Raw genomic sequence first — 18,590 nt, forward strand, 5'->3', positions numbered from 1 at the left:
GGAAAATATTCATCTGAATAAAAGTCTTGGAAGAAGTACATGCACCTGTAGTCCCAGCCACTCAGGAGGCTGAGGTGGGAAGATCGCTTGAGTCCAAAAGTTGAGGCTGCAGTGAGCCATGGTCATACCACTGCACTCCAACCTGGGTGACAGAGCATGACCCTGTCTCTAAAAAAAATTAAATTAAATTTAAAAAAAGCAGAGTGTAGTGTATGGGTGTGGATTCTGGACTTGGACACCTGGATTGCTGAATCAATTTATTGGTCCTTATATCATTAGCCATATACCTTGGGCAAGTTAGTTAACTGCTTCATGTTTTGCTTCCTCACCTATAAAATGGAAAGCAGGGAGTAAATACTTCAGAGGGCTACTGTGAGGATAAAATGAGCTAGTCTAAACACACTTCTAATGTTTTAGAACAGAAGCCTGGTGTTATAATAATAAAGTTCATCATTACTGTATCTTAAAGTAGACTATGCCAAAAGTTGGGATTTGGACAAGTCAGAAGGAATGGGAAGGACGTTCCAAAAGAATAACCAACGTGAGCAAAGGCACAGAAGTGGGAATGAGCTCATGGCAGTGGTATTGGTGGAGCAGCTCGACTTGAGGAAAAGTTTTGTTGAGAAGTGGTAGAAGAGTTGGCTTAGTGAAATGTGGCTAATTGTCAAAAGGTCTGAAAAACCCTGGGAAGGATTTGATATGATCTCTAGAGACAAGAGATGACATGATGATGATGAAAATAGTGTTTGGGGGATTAGATCTGGCAGTGGTATGCTGGTGCCTCTTTAAGGGACTTTTCCAAAGCTATCTAGAAATATTTAAATTCCTCATTAGTATTGACAAAGAAAATAAGATATTAGAGGCTGGGCGCGGTGGCTCAAGCCTGTAATCCCAGCACTTTGGGAGGCCGAGACGGGCGGATCACGAGGTCAGGAGATCGAGACCATCCTGGCTAACACGGTGAAACCCCGTCTCTACTAAAAAATACAAAAAACTAGCCGGGAAATTTGGCGGGCACCTGTAGTCCCAGCTACTCGGGAGGCTGAGGCAGGAGAATGGCGTAAACCCAGGAGGCGGAGCTTGCAGTGAGCTGAGATCCGGCCACTGCACTCCAGCCTGGGCGACAGAGCCAGACTCCGTCTCAAAAAAAAAAAAAAAAAAAGAAAAGAAAAGAAAATAAGATATTAGATAAGTCAAACCTACCTCAAGTAATCTCTTCATTGAACCAAGACATCATTTTCAAAACTTTGGTTTGATTTTGTTAAGTCATTTTGGCTACAGGGTGCCCCCACTCCCCACCTAGATTTACTCAGATATTCATTGCTATTGCATCCAAATACTTAGAGTGGTAGATTCTGATATCACAGATGTCCTTTTGTTGCTGAAAGTTTGAGAGGCAGTGAGCTGAGAAAAAAGTCCTGCTGAACTAAACAAAAACACCAAACTGGTAGTCCGCATGCGATCTAGGTTGGCAGGTTCATGCATGAGCAGTTATTAGACAGAACCCTGGCCTCTTGGACAACTCCAATGACCAGATAGCAGTTGGTTACTTACTTCTATTTATAAAGGCTCAGGCAGGAATGACAAATTGACTTACTTCAGCCAAGTATATGGCCAAGACTGTCCCCCTCATCTCTTGGTGCCTGTGATGATTAATTTTATGTGTCATCTTGGCTAGGCTATTGTGCCCAGTTGCTTTGTCAAATGTTAGTCTATATGTTGCTGTGAAAGTATTTTGTAGATGTAATTATCACTTGCTATCAGTTAACTTGGAGTAAAGCTGATTACCTTTCATGATGTAGGTTGGCTTCATTCAATCAGTTGAGGGCCTTAAGGGCAAAAAACTGAGGTTTCCCAGAAAAGACGGAATTGTGCCTCAAGACTGTAACATAGAAATCCTGCCTGGGTTTCCAGACTGCTGGCCTGCCGTACACGTTTCCAACTTGCCAGCCCCCACAATCATGTGCTGCTTCCCCTGAGTTTAAGCTTTTCATCCAACCAGGCTTAATGATTTTAGCAACCCGCTTTTTCTGACCCCTGGATCATATCCTTCCTCCTCCACAGATTCCAGCTCCAAGCCTGTCAACCTCATGAAGAGACTTCTGTTTTCCCCATATTACTCTTGACTCACAGCCCACAACAATATACTTTTTAATCATTGTTTGTTGCAAAAACATCCACTGTCAATTGCATCGCAGTTGAATATCTTCTCTTTGCTGTTAGATTTTAACTCCGTATCTAACTATGTGAGACCAGAGGTCCAGTGCAGTATCATCTGGGAATGCTTAGGAATATAGACCGAGCAAAAGATGGCATGATTGTTCTGGGGCTAAGAACAAGGCTTTGCTGAAATGTTACCAAACAGGAAGATTCTATAAGCTGGAACTATTCAGTTGCCTTCCACGAATTAATAGAACAGTGGTTACTTTAAAATTCAAACTGAGAGAGAAAAGAAGGTAAGAAAGAAAAGCAAAAATCATGCTTACTCACAGCACTGTTCACTTCCCTCTTTTTCGTGGTGACAGGTCTTTTTGTTGTGTCTGAAAAAGAAAAATTCCAGAAATGGAATAAGATTAATGAGAAAATTTTGTTTGGTTTATAGATTAAAATGTGGCAGAACAAAAAGTAAATCTAAATAAATGCACATAGGGAAGCCCAAATGTTCTCTGTGGCCTGGGACCTCAGGATAGTAATGCATAATGCAAAATCTGGCCGCTAGGCAAAGACTGTGAACAAAGAAGACCCACACTTTCCATTCCTCTGTCTACTCCTGGCCCTCAGGCACTTAAAGGCTGAGGGACTAATTTGGGTATCCAACCCAGGAAATGTCTGGCTGCAGAATTAGCTCTCCCTTTTCTGCTTTAGTCTTGACTGCCACTTCTACCCTGCCTTCCCTGGCCCAGGTCAGAAGTTCTGATCAATTAATTTACACTAAGGTATAAGTGACTGATACTGGTTCAAAGTAACTCAAGTTACTGGTTCAGAAGCACAAGTTCACATAATGGGATGCTGTTCACCAGTAACTTTCCTTGGTTTCACATCTTTCTTTTATTTTTTTTATATCAATAGGTTTAGGGGTACAAGTGGTTTTTGGTTATATATCCATGTATGGATTGTATACTGGTGAAGTCTGAGATTTTAGTGCACCCATCACTCACGTAGTATACATTGACCTCAATATGCAGCTTTTTAATTCCTCACTGTCACTCCCTACACTCTCCGAGTCTCCAGTGTCCATTATACCACTCTGTATGCCTTGCATACCCATAGCTTAGCTCCCACTTAGAAGTGAGAATATATGGTATTTGGTTTTCCATCCTGAGTTACTTCACTTGGAATAATGACCTCCAACTCCATCCAAGTTGTTGCAAAACACATTATCTCATTCTCTTTTATGGCTGAGTAGTATTCCATGGTGTATATATACCACATTTTCTTTATCCACCTATTCATCAATGGGATCTTAGGTTGGTTTCACATCTTTGCAATCACGAATAGATTTTCGCTTTTTTCTTAACCTCTGATTTCACATATTCTCTCCCACTCTGCTTCTCTTTTAGGATTTAATGCCCAACTCCTGCCATTGCCTGGGTTCCTGAAATCAGTCCATTCCTAATTCTGCTTTTGCCCTATATACCAGGTTTTTAGTAATTCCTTCATGACTATCTTGAGCTTGGCTTGGAATTTGGGGGTCTCTATTCAGCACTGTAGTCTCTTTCATGAGGGTTTGCATTTGAAAGGAGCCCAGTGATTAACCCATAGGAATTGCTCTTGAATGTTGGCTTCAGTGGGTACCTCCTTAATGCCTGAGGTTAGTGCTGCCACTCTCTGTGGGCCACAGGTAACCATAAACCAGCATATTTGGTCTTTAAACCTTTGTAAAATTCTGGCTCAATCTTCTAGGACTATGCCACTCAGAGTCTGGTTCATGGGCTGGTGCTGGTAGGTGAACTGTTACCAGCCTATGATGATAACTGGTCCTTCACAAGAGACTTTAAGAAACACTGTTCTGAAGATCTGAAGACCTGTTCTAAAGATCTAGATTCCGTAGCTGGTGACTCCTACTGGATTCTAAGTTGACTTTGCCATTGGCTCAGCAAGTCAATGTGTAAGTCACTCAATTCTTTTGGATTGAAACTTACTTTCTCCTTCTATTGCTCAAAGATAATAATATTGATTGAATCAATTTGTATTAAGCACTTTTGCAACAAATAGGCCACAAGTTTTGGAGTCAAACAGACCTGTATTCAAATCCTAGCTGTATGACTTTGGGAAGTCATATAACTTTTCTGAGCCTCACCCAGCATAAAGACACGTCTCCCTGCCACAAGCAATTTTTGTGAAATTAAGTGAGAAGAAGTTTGTAAAGGGTCTAGCACAGTGGTTTTCAGTAGAACTTTCTGCAATGATGGAAATGTTGTATATCTGCACTGTCCAGTACAGGAGCAATTATCTGTACATGGTTATTGAGCACTTACAATGTGTGAATACTTAAGATGTGACTGATGAACTGAATTTTTATTTAACTTAAAAAGAGCCACAGATGGCTATTATATTGGACAGAGCAGATCTAGCATACTCACCTGCATATTGTAGGTTCAATGTTTAAAATTTTATTGAACATTTATTATATGCCAGGTAATTTTTTAGATACTGGGCATGTATTGGTGAATCAGAGAAACACAGTTACTGTACTCTTGAAACATAGAGACTAGCAGATGAAGCAGAATTTAACATTATTTTGTAACAGAAGTTGCCAGCTTCTTCTTTAGAGCCCAGCAGGTCACCTTGGAGCCCTGAACTGCTGAATGGTTCCTCTTAGGGGAAAATGGTAAACAGGACCTTTTATGGACCAATAATGGCTGCCCTCCTAATACCCTTTAGTGCACAGAGCTAGTCACTGAGGTATAGGTGGGTAAATCTGTTCAGAGCTAAGAAGCCATCTGGAAGGAAAGGGACCAAGACTGCTGCCTCTTTACTTAACTTTGCAATGGACTAAGAAGTTCAGGATAACAATGGCCCTAAGAGGAACTCAAGAGAAGGAAGTTAGGACTGGTGTCCCAGGCTCAACATGAGGGCCTAGAAGGGAAGAGGCTGGCTGTGCACAGCTGTGGCTAAGGCAGGGATCCCCTCCTACCTCATCAACACGCTGGGGTCCTGCTTTGGGACCAATAACAGAGCATGTGTTGGGAAACCATAAGAACTGTAATCTTGTAGCACTGTGGTCTGTGTGGGGATTGGGACCAGCAAGGTTACCTTTGCACAGTGGATGGAGACACCTGGAAGGACCAGAGATTCTACATGGCAGTAGTAGACAGCAACTGCTCAAAACCAGGGCTCTCTGGAGGACTAACCTAGCTCCCTAGTAGCCTTCCTGCCTGTTTGTAAATAGCACTGGCCCTGTGGGCTAAGTAAGCTTTCTGTCAGTTTGTGGGAGGTGGAGAAGTACATGCTATAAGAGGGAGACATTGAACTTCTTGCTAAGATAGGCATGTGGGTGCTTGAGGAATTAATTGGAAAATTAAAAGGGATGCAATTTAATTGGTAGCCCAAGCTATTAAAACAGATCCTAGACTTGTAATTGTGTGCTGAGTATATTGAAAGAAGAAGTAGGTGCTATGGAAACATATAATAAGGGGATTTAATATAATGGGTGTGGTATGTGGTGGGTAGAATTAGGAAAAACTTGGTGAAGTATAAGCTTAGCTGAGATTTAACAGATGACTCCAACTCAGGTGGACAACAAGAAGAAAATATTTAAGAAGAGACAATTTTGCATGAGAAAACTTGGAATTGAAAGACCGCGATGCCTCTGAGGACTAGAAAATCCTGTATGGTTAGAGCTTAGACAATGAAGTTGATGGTGATGCAGTTAAAGTTGGAGACGTGAGTCAAACCATCCTGGGCTTGTTGGAACTTCATCCAGTGAGCAACAGGAAGCCATGGAGAAGGTCTAAACAGAGGACATATGGTAGATTTATGATTTTTAAAAGCCTATTCTAGCAAAAAGTGAGAACAGACCAAGTTGGAGGTAGCAGGAGTGAATACAGGGAAACCAGTTAGGAAGATTCCTCTGTAGTCCAAGTTGAACCACACTAGTGGCAGTGAAGTTCAGCCAATAAGCTGTAAAATGTTCCTTCTCTTGCTGCTTCCCCTTTTACAGATAGAAAGACCATCTCAAAGAAGACAGGCAATTTGTACAAGGTCAGAGAGCCAATAAATGGCAGCACCAGGTCCCAGCCTAGCCCTCTGACCTTGGTTTAAAACTCTGTCTACATCACCAGCAGTTCTCAACCCTTTTCCGTGGCACACAAGTGTGTGTGCATGGCAGACACATGTAAGAAAGCAGATCTGAATGCAAATGATTTAGAGACAAGGATTATATAGGCAACCGTGATTTCTCTCTGGTTCATTAAAAATATAAAAGAAATTGTTTGCACATTTATTCACTCAATTCTTCTTTGTAACAGAGGTCTCCTAATCACAGTTAGGACTTGAGCTTTACATCCCAGCTCTGAGCTACTGATATCTTCACTCACTCTTAAGATTGGGGTGAAGGATGAGGAGAGGATTTATTTACACTCTATCTTTGAGTGTGACTCCATTCTATTCTCCCAAAGAGCTGGGACAGAAGACTCAGCTGCTCATTTCTGAAATGCTTAAGGAGTCCTCAGGCCCTAGGCCTTGAACTCTGGTATAAGACTATTTTCAAGAGGTATGGGTGTGGGAGGTAAAAGAAGAATGGCAGAAGATAAGACAACTGAGGTGGATCTGACATAACTCTCTGAAATGGTTCTATTTAAAAGTCAAAGTTCTGTTGGAGATACCTCCTTTACCATGAAGCTCCCTTCCCTTCCACATTTATTTTTCTTTCTATCTTTCTTCTTCCCCATCTCCTGCTTTCTCTTTCTCCCTCACTCCCCTCACCATCTTCTTCCCTCCCTCTGTCTTTTTCTTTTGGCAACAATTCCTTGCATTCTACAGTTAGAAGTATTGTGGTCAGCGCCCAAGTGAATGCAATCACACATAGGGCAACGGACAAATAGAACATGACAATATTTTATGGCAGATGAGAAAATAGAAGTTATGAATATAAATGTAAGATAACAACCACTTAAAATTTCCCTAGTCCTCAGACAGTGCTACTCCAAAGTCCTACTGAATTATTTCCACATATCATTTCCTTTTCTATAGATGAGGCCACATATAGATCTTTGGAGAAGTCTGTTGAGTGCAGACAAGGGAGCCGTTTAGGAAAGCACCAGCTAGGCCTGCATACATCCTGGGGGTTTTGTGGGCAGGCTCCTCCCAGGAAACCAAGGACAGACACATGAACAATGAAGCAATGAAATCAGGGCTCAAAGGCTTCAGCATGCTTTGTCCCAGCTGGTACAACAGAACAGGAGTGTGTTGGTGAGAATACAACAGGCTAAGGAGAAACTCGAAGGGAGCCACTGAAAGACGTTAAGGCACCACCAACCAGCTGTTTCCTTATCCCCAAATGGCCTCAAAAACCTTTCTCCTTTCCTTACCCAACTGTGGGGCTGAGATTCCTGGGAGACAGGGGGTGGGTTTATCCCAGCTCATGTCCAGACTGGGGAAAAGAGTAGTGAAAATGGAAGGAATCCTCAGAAAGGATCCTGGCAACCTCCCACCAGCAAAATCTGAGCACGTAGCTATCTGCATTGCCAAATAACATCACTCTCATGAGGCTGATGAAAGCTCTTGGCTCAAAGAATAAGACAAACTCTTTCAGACATAAGAACAAAACATTCCCTTTAAAAAACTCAATGTAAGAAGTTCAGCTCACTGACGATGAGAGCCATTTTCTTCTGGGGAAAAATAATCAACAAGACAAGCTCAAAGTGGTTCATAAGCTCTGGGTGGGTTTAGCATGAAACCAGGAATCTGTAGGCCTGCAGTGCAAAGCAGTGGCTCAGTGCAGACACCCAGTCCATTTGGTTACCATGAATAAAACTCACTTACCTTTTGAAGAATACAGCTTTTGACAGAGTTGTTTTCTTAGGGCTATCACTGTGGCTATGAAAATGAAAGCGATGATGCAGGAGGGGATGAAAATGTGAAGCAGCCAAGTTGAATGGGTCCTGGGTTCTATCTGACCTGGGTGAAGGAAAAGCACCAGAATCCTGTTACATGGCAGCTCAGAGGTAGACCAACAGGCTGGCCACATGAGTGGGTGACAGCCAATATGGCTAGCTCTGTGGAGCATTTACTCCACACCAGGCCCTGTTCTAAGTGCTCTGCACCTATCAGCTCATCCACTCCTCACAACCACTCTGTGAGGTTGGCTCTGCTATGATCCCCATTTCACTGCTGAAGAAAGTGAGGCACAAAGAGACTAGGAAGCTTTCCCTAAGTTACACAGTAAGTGACCCAGCTAAGATACAGCCTGCTTCCAGATTCTGTGCTTTTTACCACTCTCTCATATTATTTTTTGCCATCTATCTATCTATCTATCTATCTATCTATCTATCTATCTATCATCCAAGCATCTTTCTTTCTTTTTTCTCTTTTTCCTCCCTATCACCCTTCTCCTCCTCATCCTCTCTCTCTTCCCAGTGGCAAAATCTCTCAGCCCCAAAATGTTTCCCCCACTGACAAGTACTGACAGTGCTTGGAATATATACCATTAGTTGTTAAATTTCAAGCATTAACAGGATCCTTTTGAGAAAAATAGAATATCCTATGTAGTGTTAATATACTAAACCCAGTCACTCATGCCTTAGTGTGAATTACTACAGTTGACCCTTTGCCTTGTTTCAGTTTTTCAAGGCCTTGGCACTGAGGAAAGGATGAGTTTAGTACAGGGGTGGATCAGAAGAATAATTCTGGAGGCTGGGGAAAGCCTTATAAAGTCCTCTGGTGTGTGCAGATTAGAACAAGGGCTCCAGACTGACAAAAGGCAGGGCTGGAGGAGTGTTCACCTACAGGGAAATGAAAGGGTGCCCAAGTTAATTTGTGCCCTTTTCAAAAGCTTGAATTTTGCCTCATGGAGTCATTCACATGGAATAAACATGACAGACTGGTACAGGAAAAACTGGACAAAACTGCTCAGGAGGAAAGGCTCAGTCCTCCCAACTTCCCAGCCCTCAAACCCCACCACCTCCAGCACAGTGCTATCTGAGAACATGGCTTGTTTTACTGGAGAAGGGATTAGACATTATTTAGTCTGAGCCCCTCATTTTTAGAGTTGAGGAAGTAAGTCTCAGAGATGCTAAATAATCTATCGATCATCACTGCTAAGTAAATGGCAGTGCCAGGATTGCAAACCCAGATCTATCTGACCCAAAGGTCAGCCCCCACAGATATTTGTCTCCATCCAAAAGAGTGTGATTAACATTAAGGAAGGAAAAATAAGGAGCCTTGCTCATCCAAATATTGGATAACCCATATTGATTACAATCTGCTTCTTAATTTCTAGGAAGTGCTTAGTAAGCACTTGCTGGATGTGAGTCAAGGAGAACTGGGCCTCTCACTGTCCCCACAACAGGAGAGGTCCCTACCTCAGTGTCTTTATGCAAACCCTTGTCCTGTGCAGGTTCCCTCACAGTCTCTCCCATGTACAGAAGCTCTACTCATCCCTGAAGACTCCAAAGTTGAACATCCAGTAGGACATCAGTATACTTAGACTGTATTTGGAGGACAAAGGCCTTATCTAAACTACCTCTGAGTCCTCTCTAGAGCCAAGCAACAGCTACATGAAAAGTGTCAATATGGAATTGTTGCACTGAATTGACTCTTTTAGTCCACCTAGCCTGATCCTCCTAGTCATTTGTTACCTTGTGGTATACTGCTGGTTAATCCATTCTTTCTTTCAACTCTCATATTAAGGAATTAGCTGGACACATGGCTTCTCAAGCCTACCCTGTAGTTAAGTGGGCCCAGCTGTGTCATCTAAGCTCAGGCTAAGAGAGTGAGTTTTCTAGGTCTTCATCTTAAAACATTGAATGCGTCTTCCACCACTCATTTACTTTCTGAAGGTTGAAACATGGGTTTGGCACTGACTGAGCTTTGGCAATTTTATAGGGACAACATCCTGGAGAACGGCAGAGCAACAGGATGAAAAGAACCTGGATCACTGAATGACTCTATGGAACATAGCTACTTAGCTGCTCTGAACCACCTGAGTGTTACCTGGAAAGAAATAAACTTCTGTCTTTCTTCTCACTATATTTTGAGGTCTCTTCATTATGGTAGCTTAGCCTGTATCCTAATACATATTCCTCTAAGTTGTTTTAAAATCCTTGCATACTCTTTTGACATTTTATTCATTTATTTTCTATTTATTTGAGACGGAGTTTCACTCTTGTTGCCCAGGCTGGAATGCAGTGGCATGATCTTGGCTCACTGCAACCTCTGCCTCCTGGTTCAAGTGATTCTCCTGCCTCAGCCTCATGAGTAGCTGGGATTATAGGCAACTGCCACCATGCCCAGCTAATTTTTTGTATTTTTATTAGAGATGAGGTTTCACCATGTTGGCCAGGCTGGTTTTGAACTCCTGGCCTTAAACAATCCACCCATCTCAGCCTCCCAAAGTGCTAGGATTACAGGCATGAGCCACTGTGCCTGGCCAATAATTGCATACTCTTAGCAATGATATAATGAGGCAGATGTGTGACTTTGGTTATTTTGTTGCTGGTATTTGTGCCACAAGCTAGAATATCATTTGGCTGCTCTGACCTGGCTGTCCACACAGTCTGGTAGCTGGGATGATGGGACTGGTATTATCTAAGATGAAGTCTCCAACCCATCAACCCAACATTTGTTGAGCACTTATTATGAACACAGCACTCTGCTTCTGCCTTAGTGTAGAATGAAGAAGACTTGTGTGAACAGTGAAAATACATGGAAAATAAAATAGCAATTAAAAAGGCAACCACAATTATAAGGCAAACAAATGGTCCAGGTGATAGGTCTCAAAATGTGGGATGAGGGAAAGACTCCCTTGTGCCCTGGAGTGACTGAGCTGCCCCAGAGAGAGGGTGGGCTTGGAGCTAGTAGAGAGAAAAATAATGATATTTATGTGGACAAACGTGAGCAAAGAAGGCATGGAGGTAGAAAAGGTTCAACCACGTTCAGAGAGCATGTGGTGAGGAAGGGATAGTTAATGAAGCAGAGGATCCATGTCAGTGAACAGTAGGACAAATACAAACCTGGGAAGGATGAGTAAAACCAGGTTGAGAATTTCTAACTACACAAAGATTTCTCCATCTCCCTGATGGCTGCATTTATGAGTGATACCCTAGGAGATCCTGAGCTCTGATGAAGACCCCACAGGTCTCTCCTATGGTTGTTGACTATTTAGTCAGCCATGTTGGCTCCCGTGGAGAGAGCAGGGTGGCCATTTTACTCCACTGTTAACTTCTCACAGCATAAAGGCTTTCAGAGAAATGGTCAGTCTGCCTTTTCACTTCTCTACCGTGCAGAACAAAACACTGACATAATCAGTAGTGTAAAGGGTGGACTCTAGTTATTTCTAAATTCATCTTATACAGGCCCCTATTTCCCTGGAGAGGTTCTTATATAAAAAGCGTCTTTCTAGAAAACTACAGTTCATCCAAAGTACTGGCCTACACTTAACCAGGCAGAAAATTCCACATAACAAAGGACAGTTGAGTAAACAATTCCAGGGGAAAAAAAAGTTATCCTGGGATTGCTCATATTTAATCCTCCTTAGAGGTTTTAGCTTTAGTATGAATTAGTTAGAGTTCATCTTTCATGAGGTGAGAAGTCTGTGGTCTTAACCATGATATAAAGAGAGGTAGAGAATGTTGAAAGACCAACTTGCATAATTCATTTTTTTACCTGAAGTTGGTCCTAAAATTGATGGATTTCTAGTTTCTTTCTTTCCCCTCCCTACCTCCCCTCCTCTCCTCTCCCCTTTCCTTTTCTTTTTGGGAGACAGAGTCTCACTCTGTTGCCCAGGCTGGAGTAGAGTACAGTGGCACAATTGTAGCTCACTGTAACCTCAATCTACTGGGCTCAAGTGATCCTCCTGCCTTGGCCTCCCAAAGTACTGGGATTACAGACATGAACCACCGTGCCCAGCCTCTAATGTTTTGATTTCAGTTAAGGTCCTTAGCATGACTCCTATCTTTCTTTCTAAACTAATAATTTAGTTGTAAAGAAGCTGGGCTAATTTTAGTGTTGGCATTGGGTACTAAACTGCAGATAGGTAGGGAAGTGGAAAGAGGGGAGAGATGACAGTACATCTAGCTGCCTCTGAAAACGGTATCAGGGAATAATTTTTTCCAGAAGAAAATACCAGGAAAGTAATGATGAGATGGGTATTCAGTCACTGCAAAGTTCTTAGAGTCTGGCCTGTGGATCAGTGTCACTCCATGAAAAAAATTAATTTTAATTTGGGATAAAGCATCAGATATCTCTGATGCCTCAACTCATACCATGTCTGCCTCACCCCAACTACACTTGATGGTGGTAGTACTGTGCAAGGTCTAATTCACTTCCTCCTGACAACCTCCTCAAGCATATTCTGTGTCTGTACCAGGGCTATCCCAATGCTGTAGGTTGGCCCCTTTCACCATTACTTCCAATGACTCACTTATAGAAGTTCGCTCAACCCTGCACATTTAGGCTTTGCTGGATCAAAGGTCTGTCTGGCTTCCTATGGGGAATTCTAGCATCTAAAGCTGTGCTACTGGTCTGGCCACCTAGAGCTCTTAATATTGGCAGACCAGTGAGCAAAGAAAAAAATTACCATACTGGTGGAGTAATCAATCTTGATTATCATGAAAATCTTGAACACTGCTATATAATGGAGACAAGGAAGAGTATGTCTGGAACTCAGGGGTCCACTGATTCACTGGTTCTTTTTACTTCCATATCCAGTGATAATGAAAAGATATTTGCAACAACCCCAGTCTGTTAAGGACATGATGAGCAAAAGCTCAGATCTCTTCGGGTCGTAAGTCTGGGTCACCCTATCAGGCAAAGAAACCATTCCATCTGAGGTGTTGGGTGAGGGAAATCTGGAATGTATGGTGGATGAGTGAGACAACAAATATCACCTGTGGCTTGGGATCAACAGCAGCAGCAGGAACTGCAGCTTGTTCCACAAACTGGTGTACATTAAATCTTTTGCAGAGATTGTGGCTCCCTCCCAGCTGGAAGGCTCAGTGACAGAGCCAACTTAATGTAGGGCTTGAGTGGATTTGAATAGTACAAGTGGGGACTCTGAAGTCCTGCCTTATTTCCTCTCAGCCCCACCTTTCACTTCAGCCAGCTGGGGGTAGAATTCTGGGTGGGCTTACACTCACTTCAAGGTCAGTAATTCACCTCAAATTGGATACTTTTCTTTCTGCTCGGAGACTTTTCTGATGCGACGGATGCTGGGGAAAGCTCACTCAGCCCACATGCATGTCTAGCCCAGCAGCAGAATGGAGTTCATATTACTGTCAACCAATGGACGTGAAGCAGATGAACAAGTCCTTCCACCTGAAATTCTTTGAGTAGATATCTTAGGAGGCTATCTACATGCTGGTCCTTGAATATTTGAGTTTCTCTTGCCCACACAAACAACTTTGATAATATACTCTTATATTATTCTCTCTTAAACTCCTAAATCTCTTGTTTCTGCCCTCTTGGGTTACCAATTAAATACCTGCATGCCACACAAGTCCTTATCATAGGCTCTGTCTTACCCAGCTAAGACAATGGGCAAAATGTGAAATACAATGACAATATAGTGAATTTTCTATAAAGCCAAATTGAATCAGTACTAGGGACTGTCCTTTATTCTGACAGTATATCTCAGTAGGATAGATAAAATGATGGCTGTCTCCAAAGATGTCCATATTCTAATCCCTGGAACATGTGAATATGTCACCTTACATGGCAAAAGGAATTTTGAAGATGGACCTTGAGATGGGAAGATCAATGGGAAGATCACCCCGAATAACCGGGGGGATGCAGTACCTAATGCAATCACAATGGTCCTTAAGAGGTGGCAAAGAGAAGCAAGCTAGTTAGAGAAAGAGATGTGGCTGATCACAGTGGCTCATGCCTGTAATCCCAGAACTTTGGGAGGCCGAGGCAGGCAAATCACCTGAGATCAGGAGTTTGAGACCAGCCTGGCCAACATGGAGATACCCCATCTCTACTGAAAATACAAAAAATAGCCAGTCATGGTGGCATGTGCCTGTAATCCCAGCTTCTCAGGAGGCTGGGACAGGAGAATTTCTTGAACCTGGGAGGCGGAGCTTGGAGTGAGCCGGAATAGTGGGACTGCATTCCAGCCTGGGTGGCAGAATAAGACTCCATCTCAAAAAAAAAAAAAAAAAAGAGAGAGAGAGTGAGAGAGATGTGGTGACAGAAGCAGAGGGCTGAATGATGGGGTTGCTGCCTCTGAAGTTGGAGGGGCCATAAGGCAATGAATGCAGGTGTCCTCTAGCAGCTGGAAAAGACGGGAAAGTGGAATCTTCCCTTAGGGCCTCTGCAATCCTGCTGACACCTTGATGTGAGCCCAGTGAAACTCAAGTCTGGCTTCTGGCCTCCATAAGTATCAGGTAGTAAATCTGTGTTGTCTTAAACTGTGAAGTTTGTGGTAATTTGATATAGGAGTATTAGGAAACATGCATTTGGTGATGAAATTACCTGTCTCTTGTGAAATGATTGTGATACTAGGTGTTTGTTGTCCTTACTTGGCAGATAAAAGTTGTTATTTTCCCAAGATTGTTTGAAATTCTGCTGGTGTATGAAGATCAAAAGTATGGGATCCCTTCCAAAAATACCCAGCATAGCCAGTCAAGGCTCTGAAGGATTTTGTAAGAGACCAAATTTCTTGGAAAAACCCCATAACCAGCTGACTGGCAGCAAATACAGCAAAGAAATATTCATTCTGCTGGCTCATGACACTGTACATGAGTCACAGTCATTAGCTATTGTACTAGATATTTTCTGTTTCCTCTCCAGATCTGTTCTATACACTTCAACACTGCTCTGAGCCCTGAGAAGTTGACTTTTATGGAATACAACAGTGGACCCTTGTATTCTCTGACTTCTAGCAGGGTTCAGCCAATGGAAGGCACTAGCAGGAGATTGGAGGGTGGGAGGAGAATGAGGTTGGGGTATTCATTCATCCAGCTTCCACCCTTTGGAGTTGCTGCAGATGGCAGCTTCCCTATTCTGTAGCTACAGCTTCTGTGAAATGGGGCTTTCCCTACAGTTGCCTTCTGATTCCAGTAACTTCTCCAACAGTGGTAATTACTCTCCCAATATTGAAGCCCCAGTGTTCTGCACTATGCTTTGTAGTTTCTACAAATGCTGATCACACCTTCATAAATAGTCCCTTTATTACACTCTCCTCCAATCACTGGAGTGTGCCATCTGTTTCTTGCCTGAACCCTGACTGATAGACCTAGGAAGTGGGGGCAGCTCTTACTTTGAAGGTCAATGCTGGCCAAAGTAAGTTCCCTCACTTGAGCATTCCAGAACACACAGCTGAAGTTTCTGCCAGGGTGTGGCTTTAGGCGCAGAACACTGGTGACCTGGTAGAGGCCTTCAGGGGTCCTGGAGTGGCTGGTGTTGGCAGGAACGCTGATGTTTGGCCAGGATACTTCTGCCAGAGGATAACCTGTAGCCTGGCATGTGAGCTCTACCTCATCTGTTTCTGGAACCTTTAGGATGTGAGTGTTTATTTTCCTGTAGGAAGCTGGACAATAGAGAAGAAAAAGAAATAACACTTTATTTTCTGATTCCTATAGAGCTTGGTACTTAATGCCATGTGAAATGAATAAAATTATCACTATCAATATTAATAATGGTTATCATTTGTAAACACATTCTATATCCCTGATATCATGCTATTTTCCACATGTTGAATTATTTAGTTCTTACAATGCAATAAAGATGGCATCGTTGATATTCCCAATTTTTGTGCAGGGTAACTGAAGATAGAGAAGTTGAGTATTTTGCTTATAGTCATAGAGCTTATAACTGGTAGGACTAATATTTGAACATTGGAATTCTGATTCCAGATCTCAACAGTGGTCTAAGCTACCAAAATTGGTGGCTTCTTTCTTATAGTGCTGTAAATTATTTCACAATTGGGGGCAGAAAGAGGATGGAAAAATAAAAATCACTAGATTACCCACTATCTCACTTTATTTGGTACTTTTTCCAGACATCTTCAGTCAAAAATTTACTTTTTACTTCCTCCTTTCCTCAGTTTTCTTTGAGATTAAGAAGAGAAAAAAATAAAGACCTAGATAATGTCTATAAATAGTCAAGAGTTGGGTATATTTATTCTGCACTTCTCCCTAACACATATACATACATATACACAAATACACACAGTTCATGCACACATATGCTTCTTTGCAGTATATGCAGAGTGAATTAATCAGATATGGCTCCCTGCTCTCAAGAAAGCTGAGATCTAAGTATAGTCATTTTGGAAAATAGTATAGAGGTTCCTCAAAAAATTAAAAATAGAATTACCACATGATCCAGCAGTCCTATTTCTGGGTATATATCCAAAGGAATTGAAATTAGTATGTTGAAGAGATATCTGTATTCCTATGCTCATTTCAGCATGATTCACAATAACCAAGATGTGGAACCAACCTAAATGTCCATCAACAGAGAATGAATAAAGAAAATGTGGTATATATACACAATGGAATACTATACAGCCCTTAGAAATAAGTAAAATCTGTCATTCATGACAACATGGATGGAACTGAAGGGTATTATGCTAAGTTGAATAAGCCAGGCACAGAAAGACGGATAATGTATGATCTTGTTTATTTGTGAAATCTATAAAAGTAGATCCCATAGAAACAGAGTAGAAAGGTGGTTATCAGAGGCTGGGGATGGAGCAGATGTTGCTCAGTCTCAGAGTGGAGGAAATGTTATAGTGATCTATTGCCCTGTGTGATGACCACAGTTAATAATAATGTATTCTGTATTCCAATTTGCTAAAAGCATGAATTTTTTACATTCTCACCACAAAAAAAAAAAAAAAACTTGGTGATGTGATATGTTAACTACTTTGATTTATTCTTTTTTTTTTTTTTTTTTGAGACAGAGTTTCACTGTTGTCACCCAGGCTGGAGTACAACAGCGTGATCTTGGCTCACTGCAACCTCCACCCGCCAGGTTCAAGCGATTCTCCTGCCTCAGCCTCCTGAGTAGCTGGGATTACAGGCACCTGCCACCATGCCTGGCTAATTTTTTCTATTTTTAGTAGAGATGGGGTTTCACCATGTTGGTCAGGCTAGTCTCAAACTCCTGACCTCAGGTGATCCACCTGCCTCGGCCTCCCAAAGTGCTGGGATTGTAGGCGTGAGCCACCTTGCCTGGCTTGACTGACTCTTTCTATAATCTATACATAGATCAAAACATCACATTGTACCCCATAAATATACATCATTGCCAGTTAAAAATAAATTTTAAAATTAAAATAAAACTTTATAACTTTATAAAAGCTTTAAGAATAAATAAAATAAACATGATATTCTGAGAGACTAGAAGCCACAAGAACAAACCTTCCAGTGGTCTTAGATAATAGCTAAAAATAAACAAATATCAATACGATATGTAGTTACCAGGCAGTGTGGAAAGTCACCTGTTGATTTTTGGTGAGAGGAAGAGGGAATGAGCACTGGCTTTCATTAGGTAGGAAATATTCCTTTAATAAATTAAATTTCGATACAATTTTTGAAGTAAGGATAGTCTTGAAGTAAAGGCAGAGGTGTGATACAACTTTTTTCTCCTAAATTGTTGGAAGTATAAATAGGTACAAACTTTGTGAAAAGCAATTTCACATTAAAAATAGTGGTAACAACCATGTGAAAACCATCTGATGTGTATGATTTACTTATTGTTTTCTATGTGTTGAGCTTTGTGCCACGTCCTTTTACATTCTGCGGAAGAGAAGGAATGTTCATGCCCTTCTTCACAATTTTTCCCCTCTGTTCCCCTCCTGTGTTGTAGGTCTCAATGTTAAGAGTTGACAATTTGACTCGTTGTAGCAAACAACACCCACTAGATCTGGGTTCACTAGAGAGCAGGGTCACTGCACAGTGCAACATCCACCAGAACCTGCCTGCACTTGGGCTCTCCCTTGAAGTTCTTGTCTCCATGTGGTCAGCACACCCAGCTGGGCCTGCTGGTGTGTCCCAAAAAGCTCTGACATCTTTCCCCTTAATGTGTAAATATACATAATACATATAATACATTATGTCATTTAAATGATACTCAGACCCTATGAGGTAGGTAAAATTCATATTCCTATTTTGTAATGCATTCTGCATTGGAATCACCATAAGAGGATGTGTCTCTGTGTAATTGCAGATGTCCAGGGATGGAGCAACATAAGCAGGTAGAGGAATATGCTCTGGGGTTCTTAGGAGCACCCAGCACTAGTAGAAGATGAGGCGATTCAGGCACTGAAGCAGTCTACTGAAGGACTTGACCTGTTAGACTCACCAGTCTCCTTGAAGTCAAAACTTTGGCCTATCTTTCACAATCAAACAGTACCTGAAGTGTGCATTTCGAGTACTCACTTTATCTGTCATTTTATGTTATTTATCTACACTTATTTTCCC

General features: G+C 41.9%; 1 protein-coding gene across 5 annotated transcripts in view; it reads right to left on the bottom strand.

Annotated features, from left to right (window-relative positions):
- PDCD1LG2 (programmed cell death 1 ligand 2) overlaps positions 1–18,590 on the bottom strand; it is a 60,270-nt gene that overhangs the window by 6,139 nt on the left and 35,541 nt on the right. For 2 of the 5 annotated variants that reach the window (XM_023213170.1, XM_023213168.1), the window contains 3 exons: positions 15,422–15,691; positions 7,987–8,121; positions 2,491–2,540 (listed from right to left, as the gene is read on the bottom strand). In XM_023213170.1, the coding sequence (XP_023068938.1) occupies positions 2,491–2,540; positions 7,987–8,121; positions 15,422–15,691 (455 nt within the window). Of the gene's footprint in view, positions 1–2,486; positions 2,541–7,986; positions 8,122–15,421; positions 15,692–18,590 lie in introns of all 5 variants that reach the window. The other 3 variants (XM_023213169.1, XM_023213167.1, XM_023213171.1) reach the window with 2 other exon arrangements.

This window comes from Piliocolobus tephrosceles, chromosome 14, assembly GCF_002776525.5.
Source record: "Piliocolobus tephrosceles isolate RC106 chromosome 14, ASM277652v3, whole genome shotgun sequence".
NCBI lineage: Eukaryota > Metazoa > Chordata > Mammalia > Primates > Cercopithecidae > Piliocolobus > Piliocolobus tephrosceles.